General features: G+C 47.9%; 1 protein-coding gene across 1 annotated transcript in view; it reads left to right on the forward strand.

Moving 5' to 3' along the window:
- Nucleotides 1–10,470, forward strand: part of COPZ1 (COPI coat complex subunit zeta 1) — a 29,826-nt gene extending 19,356 nt beyond the window's left edge. Inside the window, exons 3-9 of the mRNA XM_049783614.1 lie at nucleotides 1,988–2,069; nucleotides 2,680–2,771; nucleotides 6,173–6,228; nucleotides 7,517–7,594; nucleotides 7,723–7,774; nucleotides 9,162–9,200; nucleotides 9,950–10,470. Of these exons, the coding sequence (XP_049639571.1) occupies nucleotides 1,988–2,069; nucleotides 2,680–2,771; nucleotides 6,173–6,228; nucleotides 7,517–7,594; nucleotides 7,723–7,774; nucleotides 9,162–9,200; nucleotides 9,950–9,997 (447 nt within the window). The 3' untranslated portion in view covers nucleotides 9,998–10,470. The remainder of the gene's footprint in view (nucleotides 1–1,987; nucleotides 2,070–2,679; nucleotides 2,772–6,172; nucleotides 6,229–7,516; nucleotides 7,595–7,722; nucleotides 7,775–9,161; nucleotides 9,201–9,949) is intronic.
- The last annotated feature ends 1,601 nt before the right edge of the window (nucleotides 10,471–12,071 follow it).

Here is a 12,071-nt window from a genome sequence, read left to right on the forward strand (position 1 = left end):
TGTTATCTCTCTGGCCCCTAGTTGTTTTTTTTTTTATTTAATCATTGTGTTTACAAAAATTTCATACTGGGGTTTCAGTCATAGAATGTAACCACCCTTTACCAGTGTAATCTTTCCATCTCCAATGTCTCCCCATTTCTTTCTTCACCTCATATTTCTCAATACTGTAGTTCTGAGAATTTCTCTACCTTCCTGTGACTATCCTCAGGGGAAAAAACATGAACTACTTCAGTGTCGGGACCCTGCTCCTCTTCTTGCTATGCTCAGATTTTGTTCCGTCTTGTTATCAGTATCAAAGCAGGAAAGGGCTTAGAAAATTTGGTTACTGAGCAGAGCAACAGCTCAATATGGCCAACACCGGCCCGTGTCCATCATCCTGGCTTGTGTTCATCACTTCTTTCCCTGTCATTTCCATCATGTCACCCTGACTGGGGTTTTCTAGGGAATTTGCTGGCAGGGTCAGACTTCCAGCACTTAGTCTGCAGTTATTACCAAACTTCACTCCTGACTCCCCTCCCCAGGATCTCTTGACTGTGGAGCTCTGAAAGAGAGGAGAAAGGACACTCCTCTCTTCTCCCTCCCTGGATCCCCCCATTCCGTAGAAATTTTTTCAGTCCCTAGTGTATTTGTTCCGGGTGAGCCTGGCATAAATCAATCAGCAGGTAGAGATTAGTTTAGAATTCACCAGCTGTTCCTCCCTGTAATTGGATGTAACTATGCAGGACACCTTTTGAAACAGTTATCCAGTTACTAAATGCCAGACCTGTCATAGGTCTTCAGCTGACTGCGACGGATTATCCCCTAAAGAGCAGAACGATTTAGCAGCCTGCATCTACCCCCTTGCCAGGAAGATCGTGGGAGTGGGCTCAGCGTGCAACATTGCCTCTCACTTCTTTCAGTTTGCAGCAAAAAAAGCTGCAATAGAGTGTGAGGTTGGGTTTGCCCTTCTTTATGGAGGGATTCATTTGAACCCAGGACCTGTGAATGAGGAGCATGTGCTCTGCCACTGAGCTGCATTCATAGCCCCTAACTTCCCCTTTTTCAGATGAAGATTTACAGCCTTTCCCTGTTTCTTGGCTGTCCAGAGGGAGAGTATCAAGAAGTGTCCTTTCGTCTTCTCTAACTGCTGAAAATGGAAACCAAGCTAGCTCCTGGGCATCTGTGCCACATGATCCATAGCACCTCTGAGAACTGATTCAGTTGTGGCCCTAACACAACAACAATAATTACATAATGATAACTATTAACAAATGGGCCAGAGTGATAGCACAGTGGGTATGGCATTTGCCTTGCATGCAGCCCACCCAAGTTCAATCCCCAGCATCCCATATGAGCCCCTGAGCCTGTCATGACTGCTTCCTGAACACAGAGCCAGAAATGATCCCTGAGCACCACTGAGTGTGACCCCAAAAGAAAAAAGAAATATGAAATGGAGGGATTTGAGTGATAGAAGAGCGAGTAAGGAGCTTGCCTTGTGTGTGCCCAACCTGGATTTGATCCCTGGCACCCCATATGATCTGAGCACTGCCAAGAGAAAACCTCAGCATAGCCAGGTGTGACCCAAACACTACTCCCCCCAAAAAAAAAGTAAGAAGAAGGAAAAAGAAATATGAGGTGTAGTTGTTGAGAATAGAAAACTTGAAACATTTTGCTTTGGGGCCAAGAGATGGGACAAGGATTAAAGCACTTGCATTGCACATAGCTGTCCCTAGTTTGATCCCCTGGTACCACATAAGATTGCCAGCACAGCCAGGGATAAGCCCTAATTATAGCTAGGCGAGACCCAAATTCCCTTTCCCCCAAACAAACAACAGTTCTTGTGGCATATTTACTCATGGTTCTGTCCCTGCCTCTGTATTTTTCCCATTTCCTGTCAGTATGTCTCTCTGCCTGTGCTTTGAAGGAGATTCAAAAGCCTTGGCAAAGTCACTAATCATCCCAGGCTCCCAGCCCTAATGCCCAGTCCCTCTCCTTTTCCTCCCATCAGTACTATGATGACACCTACCCTAGTGTCAAGGAGCAAAAGGCCTTCGAGAAGAATATTTTCAACAAGACCCATCGGACTGACAGTAGGTTGTTTTCCTTTCACTGTTGCTCATGTTGGGAGCACTGTGGTGGTGAGGGTGGTGGCCACATTGTGGAGTGAGGATAAAATGACTGCTTCCTTTTCCCCCTTCCTCCCCCCTCATATAATAAACTCTTCAGAAATGTAATGGGGAGGTGAGTGTACCTCACGCGGGAATACCGTGCTGGAAGGTTGGCTGTTAGCTGCCTGTCTCGTCCCTGGATTTATGAGCCTCACTTGACAAATTTAACTGCAGCTCTGCTTATTGTACCGCATCCATTAGGGCAGGTAAATGGAAGTCTGTAAAGGTGACCGCTCTGTGTTTTCACCTCCGAAGGATCGACTGGTATCCTGTCTTAGACAAGGAGGGAAAGATGGGTTGTGGGGGGAGGATAGTGAGGAAGAAATGTGGATGCCCCCCCCACACACACACCAAGTTTTTATTTTCCTCTGCTTACCACCAAAATGAAAATGCATGCCTGTTTTAGTCTTTGGGGTATGTTACCACTTGCCTCTCTCAACCCTACAGCTGCATTCAGGAGTTCTTTGGAAACTACTTCTGCCCCATTTCCTTGGCTCAGGCTACTCACTATTTCTAATTTGCTCCCTCCTAGGTGAAATTGCCCTCCTGGAAGGTCTGACAGTGGTCTACAAAAGCAGCATTGATCTCTATTTTTATGTGATTGGCAGCTCCTATGAAAATGAGGTGAGTCCTCATCTCTTTCTGCTATCTCTAAACCAGCTCCTTCAGTGGACAGTTACTCATTCTGGGCCTTGCACTTCTGACTGTTTTTGTGACACTGACAGAACCCCCTGTGGGCCTCACAGCCTGACATGGCAGATGAACCAGTCAACAGTAGGAGTTGCCCTGGTCTGTCTTTTCTTTTATCTCTGTGTAGGAAACACATGTTATAACTTATCACTTACTTGGACATAGGATATCAGTGGATATGCGAGTGGATTTGATGTTGGGTTTTTTTGGTTTGTGTTTGTGTTTTTGATTTTTGGCTAACCTAATGGTACTCGAGTTTTTTTTTGACTCTGCGCTCAGAAATTATTCCTGGCAGACTTGGGAGACCATATAGGATGCTAGGGATTGAACCCAGGATGGCCACGTGCAAGGCAAATACCCTCCCTGCTCTGCTATTGCTCTAGCACCATGTTACTTAAAACATTTTTTTTTTTTCTGTTTTTGGGCCATACCCGTTTGACGCTCAGGGGTTACTCCTGGCTATGTGCTCAGAAATCGCCCCTGGTTTGGGGGGACTATATGGGACGCTGGGGGATCGAACCGCTGTCCGTCCTACGCTAGTGCTTGCAAGGCAGACACCTTACCTCTAGTGCCACCTCTCCGGCCCCAACATTTTTTATTTTAGTTCTTTTTTTTTTTTTTTTTTTTTGCTTTTTGGGCCACACCCGGTGTTGCTCAGGGGTTACTCCTGGCTGTCTGCTCAGAAATAGCTCCTGGCAGGCACGGGGGACCATATGGGACACCGGGATTCGAACCAACCACCTTTGGTCCTGGATTGGCTGCTTGCAAGGCAAACACCGCTGTGCTATCTCTCCGGGCCCTTTAGTTCATTTTTTAACTATTGGTGTTGGGATTCAAATCCAGAACCTCAGGTGTGCAAAGCCTGTGCTTTTGCCAAAGAACTGCATTCCTGGTTCTTGGATGTTGCTTTTTTCCTTTTTTCTTTTTGGGCCAACTTGGCAGTGCACTGGGGTTACTCCTGGCTCTGATGAGGGGACCATATGGGATGCTAGGGATCGAACCCAGATTGGCCACGTACAAGGCAAATACCTTACCCATGATACTATCACTTTGGTCCCAGTAGTGCTTTTTAAGGTGGATTTCTTCTTTTTTTTCCTTTCTTTTTGTTTTTGGGTCATGGCCAGCTGTAGTCAGGGCTTACTCTGTGCTCAGGGATCACTCGTGACACTGCTCAGGGGCATATATACTACTGGGGGATCCAACACAGGTTGGCTAGGGCCTCAGCCTCTGTACTGTCTGTCTAGCTTTTAGATGGATTTCTTTTTGTGTGTGTGTGTGGGGGGGGGGGGTGTTTGGGCCACACCCAGTTGCACTCAGGGGTTACTCCTGGCTCTGTGCTCAGAAATTGCTCCTGGCTTGGAGGACCATATGGGATGCGGTAGATTGAATCCATGTCTGTCCTGGGTCAGCCGTGTGCAAGGCAAATGCACTACCAATGTGCTACCACTCTGGCCTTCTTAGATGGATTTATAAGGTGTGGTCAGGGCTGAAGAATTATTTTCCTGCTAGGAAAGTCCACACCTGACTGGAAAAATTAGCCAATATTCTGGGTGAGGCTGAACTCACACATTTTAAATGGTTCATTTGAGAAAACTAGGGTTAATCTTAATCTACTTCCTATTTACACAAGAAATAACTTGAGGTAGCAACTTTTTTTTTTGTTTGTTTGTTTTTGTTTTTGTTTTGGGACACACCCAGTAGCATTCAGGGGTCACTTACTCCTGGCTCTGCACTCAGAAATCACTCTGGGCAGGCTGTGGGGAAACCATATGATAGCCAGGGATAGAACCTGGGTCTGTCCTAGGTTGGCCACGTGCAAGGCAAATGCCCTACCGCTGTGCTATCACTACGGCCCCCAGGTAGCAACTTCTAAAGAGAGTAGTTAAGTAAAAAGAAGCCCCCTCATAATTTGAGGTAGAACTCTTACTGAGTTTTTTTTTTTTTTTTTTTTTTTTTTTTTGGTTTTTGGGCCACACCCGTTTGACGCTCAGGGATTACTCCTGGCTATGAGCTCAGAAATCGCCCCTGGCTTGGGGAGACCATATGGGATGCCGGGGGATCGAACCTCGGTCCGTCCTATGCTAGCGCTTGTAAGGCAGACACCTTACCTCTAGCGCCACCTTCCCGGCCCCTGAGCTTTTATTACTATAAGGAATTTGTAAAATACTTGCTTTTTAAATCTTACAGTACACATATGAACTGTAGATAAATGACCTTACCTTACAGAGAGGGAAACTGAACCATGAGCAGCCATGTAAACTTACTCTGACCACTATTGAACTATGAAAGGGAGATTTTTTTATAATTTGACCCAGTAATTTTTCCAGAATAACACATTTAAGAATGGCTCACCTGGGCTGGGGCAATAGTACAGTGGGTAAGACACTTGCCTTGTATGCAGCCTACCTAGGTTCAATCCCTAGCACCCATATGGTCCCCCAAACCACCAGGAGTGATTCCTTACTGCACAGTCAGGAGTAACCCATGAGCACTGCCTGGTGTGTCATGTGTGTCCGTCCCCTGTTTTCCCCCCCACCCCCCACCAAGAAAAAGGCTCAGGTGTGGTTTCATTCTAGATCTGTCCAATCCAAAGTCTGTCCTCTTTCCATTAACTCCTTCACTCAGCGCCTAGTTAATAACTTTTCTGCCAAGGACTTCGGCTAACACTCAAATAGTTGGAGAGTTAGCATGGAGGTAAGGCGTTTGTTTGCCTTGCATGCAGAAGGTCGGTGGTTCGAATCCCGGCATCCCATATGGTCCCCTGAGCCTGCCAGGAGCAATTTCTGAGTGTAGAGCCAGGAGTAACCCCTGACTGCTACCGGGTGTGACCCCCCCCCCCCAAAAAAAAAAAAAGAAACAGTTGGTCAAGACATGGTGGACCAGAATAGAAAACGCCTGCTTGAACAGTCCAGCAAGGAAAGCCCTCAGGTTGTGGATTGTGATGCAGGATTTAAGCCATGGGTCCTCTTCTTGCTTGTGCTCACTTTGACCTTAAGGGTTTGGTTCTTTGTGACAGTCCCTATCTTTGGGTTCAGTCTTTTGTCTTTTTTATTTTTTGCCACACTCAGTGGTGTTCAGGGATTACTCTCAACTGCACTCAGGAATCCTGGTGGGGCTCAGGGGATACTTTATGGAATGCTGGGGATCAAACCCAGGTTGGCCATATACATGTAAGGCTTACCTGCTGTACTACCTCTATAGTCCCGTCTTTGTTTTAGTTTTTTGTTTTTTTTTTTAGCCTGTTTCTTTGATGTTTAATGAGTTGCAGGGTTTTATTTTCAAGTAGTTGCTTTCAGGACCTTGAACCTTATCTTGCTTTTTTCTTCTTCCAACAGCTGATGCTCATGGCCGTTCTGAATTGCCTCTTTGACTCACTGAGCCAGATGCTGAGGTGAGCAGGCCATTTCCGACATCTGTTTAGAAGAACAAAAGTCACTCTCCTTCAAGCCCAGGGATTGGTCAGGAATCGCTAGATGCTCAAGGGGGTTGAGTTAGACCAAGAAGCTGGGTAGGCTAGATCCTGTTCAGGGAGAATGGGATGGCTGCTGTGTCCCTGTCCCTACCCACCCCAGAATTCTTTTAAGGAAGGGGATTGGGAGGTAACCCCTTTATGGTGGCTCTGCCTAAGTTCTAAGCACACTTCAGGGACTTGCTCGAGTTTCATTCTTTGCATAAGAGGTAGGTTAAAAAGCAGGCCCTAGGAGCATATTCCGGATGGAACATCATGGTGTGGAGGTCATGCTTTTAATTTTGTAATTCTAGCCCTTGTTTTGCCCTTTTGCAGAACAGGGAGAATGTGCAGGCGTTTAGTCTCTTCCTCCCCTCAATCTTCCCCACAAGCCTGCTGTTCCCTGGGTAGATGGGCAGGAAAAGAGAGATGAGATACTTTTTCTGAAAACATGCTGGGCTCTGAACTTCGTTTCCCCAGCAGCTCCCAAGTGAACCAGCACAGACCGCCATCCAGAGCAGAACAGCAGGCCTCTCAGCCCCACAAAAGCAGCAGGGGGAATGGCTCAGGTTTCCTCAGGAAGGGGATGATTTATTTCTTAGCCAGGTGAATGAATAGACTTCATTTCAGTGATCCAGTGAAAGCCAAACTGACGGATGTGAGTGACCACATGGCCCAACCACCGGATCTGAGGCTGGTTGATGTGGGTCCTGACCGCTCCCACCCCTGCTCAGGCTTCTTTTCAAGGCCAGAACAGAGTTGGTGAAGGTTGGGGTGCAGGGGTTGGAGGCACCAAGCCTAGCTTAGAAGATTCTCCAGAGCTTGGAGTGCAGAGAGTGTGTCCTCTCCCCTCCCCTCCAGACTGAGCCCCAGCTCAGTTTGTTTTCTCTTTTCTACACACTGATGTTAGGGCTTATGAGCTTTGTCACACACAGCGGTATGGCAGGTAGGGAAGAAAAATAGCTCTGGATGATTGATCCTTGAATAGTCCAAGATTGACTAGAGTGACTATTGTTTTGAAATTTTCTTCTTTGTTATGCCCAAGCCTTACACAGGAAGTTAGAGTAGGATGGAATTTGATGCTTACTAACTACGAAGCTCTTATTTGCCAAAGTTACTTCTCCATCTGGTTGGTGGAGATATTTATTGGTCTAGTTTAGTATCCAAAGCTCAGATAATGTCCTCGGTTTCCTTTCAAACTGCTGTTTTTTCTCTTCTCTTGGGGACTCAGGAAAAATGTAGAAAAGCGAGCTCTGCTGGAAAACATGGAGGGGCTCTTCTTGGCTGTGGATGAAATTGTAGATGGAGGGTGAGTCCTTAGAGTTGCCTATACTTCCCTGGGCCTGGGGTGAGGGGTAGGGAACTACCCTGTTCTGAGGCAAGTGGGCTGAGTGGTCAGTGTTCTCCTTATAAATGGGACCTGTTCTTCTTTTGTAGGGTGATTCTAGAGAGTGATCCCCAGCAAGTGGTACACCGGGTGGCATTGAGGGTAAGCAAGAGTGTGCCCCTCAAGCCCCAGCCCTTGCTTATCCACTCTCCGACTGTTACAAATGGTCCAGGCTCAAAAAATGTACACAGCCGTCTCCATCCTATAAACAGTTTCATTGTCCTAAAGAAGGAAGGCAGAGGAATGCGGTTCTGCCTCTGAACCAGTACTGGGCACTGCATGTAGTCTGCAGAGTGTAGATTTCATCCATATCTACTGAGTCATTGAGCAGTGAGTGAAAGTCTTTAATCATGATGCTTCAGAACTCGAGGTTCATTTATTCTTTGTTTTTCTTTCTTTGGTTTTTAGGCACCCCCAGCATACTGAGGGGTGCAGGGGTGAAACTTGGGATGACCAAGTGCAAAGCAAACGCCTGTCTACTGTACAATCTTTCTGGCCTCCAAGGTTTGCTTATTCTATTCTTCCTTTTGAGAATGGATCCCCTTGGCCTAGCAGAGGTTCTTGATATCTTTTCTCATCTTTTGTAAGAATCTCAAGGTTGGATAAATAATACACCCCATATGGTCCACTCAGCACCACCAAGAGTGATCCCTGAGCACTGATGGTTGTGGATCCCAAACAAAAATAAATAAATCTCCTTTGTATCAGGAAGTGCTTACTTGTTGGCCTCTTGGTCCTCTTAGGTGCTTGTGATATCAGAAAGGTTCCTCTAAGCAGGCTCCGAATTATCATTGGGGAGATGATGGGTACAGAGAGCGAGTTAGAGGGGTGCAGAGATCTGTGAGCATTCCCAGACTGTCCTGGCTCTGACCTCCACAAAGTGAAGACTGACAGTGCCGGGTAATGGGAAATCTTCTCCCTTAACTGCCTTGGGCTCCATTTGCATAGTTTAATCTTCTCCTCTAACATATGTCTATGTGGCAAGTGAGAGGGTTCCCCCGCCCACACCCCTAACTCTCTCCTTCCCCTTCTCAAGCTGCTGTTGCAGCAGTTTATTTCTTCAAATTAACATGCTGTCGTTACCCATCAGGCCTTGCGGGATCCATTAAACTACCCCTGGTTCCCCCTCATCCTTCCCCTAGTGATATTGATATTCAGGGAAGGTCTTCTCTGGCAAGGGAATCAGGTCCCCTACACCCAAGTTGAGGCTCTGATAACTTGTTTATTACTTGGAATGGAATTAATCTTTTGGAAGTTCTCCTGCCATAGAACAGAGGATGGATGAAATTACCCTTTTTGGGGGTCACAGTCCCTCTGGCCACCTGAAGGTCAATCAGAGTATCCAGAAGGGCCTGAGTCATGGAGGGCCTCTTCCCTTGGCTTCATTTTAAAGGACCACCTCCCGTTTTTCCATTTCTCTCTGCACACTTGAGTGGTGTCTTCCTGCAGCTCTCTGTCCATACTGAATGTTTTTCTCTCTGTGCCCCAGGGCGAGGATGTCCCCCTCACGGAGCAGACAGTGTCCCAGGTATGGCTCTCCCCCTTCTTCCTTGTAGAGACTAGACTAGCTTTCCACCCGAACTCTCCAAACTGAAAGAGACCAGTGACTGAAGACAGATCTCCTCAGCCTCCCCTTGACTCCAGAGAATTGGGGCTCATTCACCTACATGTTCCCCACTCACCCCAACTCCCTCTCCTGTGAGGTTGGACATGAGTCTAGCTCTGTACCCTTCAAACCCTCCCTGCCTGGTGCATCGTTCAGTGATTTATTCTGCAGCAGAAGCTTGCCTTAAGCAGATGGTCTGTATGCACACGCACACTCTCTCGTTCTCTTATTATTCAAATGAGGACTGAGCTGGAAATGCATATTCCAGGAGAGGCAGCGTGTGTAGCTCCATCCTGCTACTTTGCAGATAGATTATCTTCCTGATGTGGGGCTGGGGGGGGGGGGGGGCAAGGAAGGGAGTCTGTTTGCTACCCAGCTGGAATCATCAACAAGTCTATCTGGATGAGTACACCTCCTTAAAATATATGTCCAGTAACACCGAGTTTATTCTGTTTTCCTTTCGTTCTTCCCAGGTATACATCTTCTCTCTTCGTACCCCTACCCCCTACCCTAGTATATAGTATATTTTAATTCGGGGGAATTTTTTAGGGCTTTAGAGAGCTTCTACCCATGGGGATTTTCTCTTTGCCACTCTTCCCAGGCCTGAGAAGGAGTGCCTGGGTTCCCCCAGCCTTGTTTCCAGAACCCTCACATGGCCCTTTAACCTACAGGTGCTGCAGTCGGCCAAAGAACAAATCAAGTGGTCGCTGCTTCGGTGAAGACGCCCCATTCCTGGCTCCTTACAGCCTCCCACCAGGCCACTTGTCTGCTGTGACTTCTCATCCAGGCCCCCAGTCGATGCTCTCAGGGTCATCTTGGGGATCACAGGGATCTTAGATCTCCCCATTCTGTCTATGGTGATTCCCCCCCCCCCCCCAGCTTGTTCGTGCTTCCTGTTCCTTCCCTCTTTTTTCTGGGAGTAAAGCTCCAGCCAGGCTGGTTTAGTCTTGGGGACAAGGAGTCACCCTCTTTGCTTTTAGAATGGATTATACTCCCAAGCTCTCCTACCCCTGAATTTACTCCTCACTTACTCCTCAGCGTCTGTGCCCTTTGTTGCAGCTACAATTCAGATCAAAGCAAGAGAAAGAATGTGCTGAGTGTTTTCCTCCCTCTGCCTTTACCCAGCCTTCATCCCAGCAGCCCATATGTCTGTCCAGCCCAGGGAGGGAGAATTCCTCTCTCCAGAAGGTGGGGGTAGGGGAAGGTAGAGGCAGTCTCAGCTGCAGCGCCACTTAACTGGCCTCATTATTTTCTCCCATTCCTCCTTTCTGCTCCCTCAGAGAAAAGAGATTGGGAACAGCCTATAGGCAGGGGACAGAGTGGAGGGAGCAGTGATTGAAATGTTACTGGAGAAGGCTTATACAAGTTCTGGATTTAAGTTGCAGCTGTTTTCTTTACCTTGGTTTATAGCTTCAAAACTGTAGGGAATTGGTGATGGGAGTGCCTGTCTCTTAATGGCCGCCTTCTCTCCCACCTTGACTACCTGTGGGCTCTTTGCCTGACTTGCCTCTGTGTCCTGGAGCCAAGCTAGTCCCCAAACTGAAGCTCCATTCTAGTCTTTAGAAGGAGAGTTTCTGCTTAGAACTGGGAGAGGCTGGAATTTATGACTTTGGCCTCTGGGGCCTTCAAGCCCCACTGTTCTCCCTCGAAAGTTCACAGGCCCTGGGCCTGTGGTTTCTACTGCTGAAGTTCTCCCAGCTGGCAGTTTCTCCAAGCTGCCTCAGCTTGGGCCCTTCTCCCTGGTTTGATAAGAGAGATTAGGTGTCTTTCTTTATAAAATCTTGGGGACTTGTATTTCCCCAAATAGATGAAAAATGGAATACTCAATCTAGGCTCTCATCATTCCCCTTGACTCAAAACTCGACCCCCCCACCAAACTTTCCTGAGACTTTAGCATTTGTCCCCACCCACAAATTGCCAGTTCTGTGACTGAAGTGGGGTGAATAGCGGGCATATTTTGAGGGAGCATTTTTGTATAAAAGAGGTATGGAGTCAGGAGATTGCCCCCTTCCTATTACTGTTATGTGCATAAAAGAATAAAACATTTCTTTTTGCAAACTGCCTTTGTGTGATGTTTCTGTTCCTCTTCCTCTTTTTTTTTTTTTTGGCAGCCGCTTCTATTCTTCTAATACCCTCCTGCCCCCCACTCCCCATCTTACAATATTTCTTTCCTCCTACCTCAGAGACTCCCCAAGCATTCCCCCCCACCCCTAATTTACGGGACTGTTTGCCTCCTTGGCATCTCTCCGTCCCCTCGCCTGGAAATTGGCGCCAGGGGTGGAGTGGGGATGGTATTTTCTCAGTGGGAGTCCCAGGGAACCGCGTTCTCCCCCCACCACCCCCAAAGCCAGCTGCCTGCTCCAGCCTCGCCATTAGTAACCCAGAGACTGCGCACCTGCGTGGGGGCTCCCCTCCAGCCCCAGCTCCCTTCCTGCACCTCCCACCCCAGCTCTGAAATGGTGCTGAGCGGGTTATTTATCGGAGCCAGTGCTGCTCCAGAAGGTCAGGACGGTGGTGTAAATAACCTCTTCTCGCCATTCCCCGTCCCTCCAGAGCCCGCTCCCCTCCCCCCTCCACCTTTATTCGCACAAATGAATGTGGCTGGGCTGGCGCAGAGCCTGGCCCTGCATCTTAATGGGGTGGTGAGCTCACAAGATGGATTTAGCTGGGGGGTTTTATGGTTGCCGCGGCGACAAGAGAATGCTTTGGTTTTCTTTCCCCCATCCTCTGCAGGATTGGGGGGGGGGGGCGTGTGGGCAGCCCTCTGCAGTACAGTGTGAAGGAAGGGTCTCC

The sequence above is a fragment of the Suncus etruscus genome, chromosome 11 (genome assembly GCF_024139225.1).
Source record: "Suncus etruscus isolate mSunEtr1 chromosome 11, mSunEtr1.pri.cur, whole genome shotgun sequence".
Lineage (NCBI taxonomy): Eukaryota > Metazoa > Chordata > Mammalia > Eulipotyphla > Soricidae > Suncus > Suncus etruscus.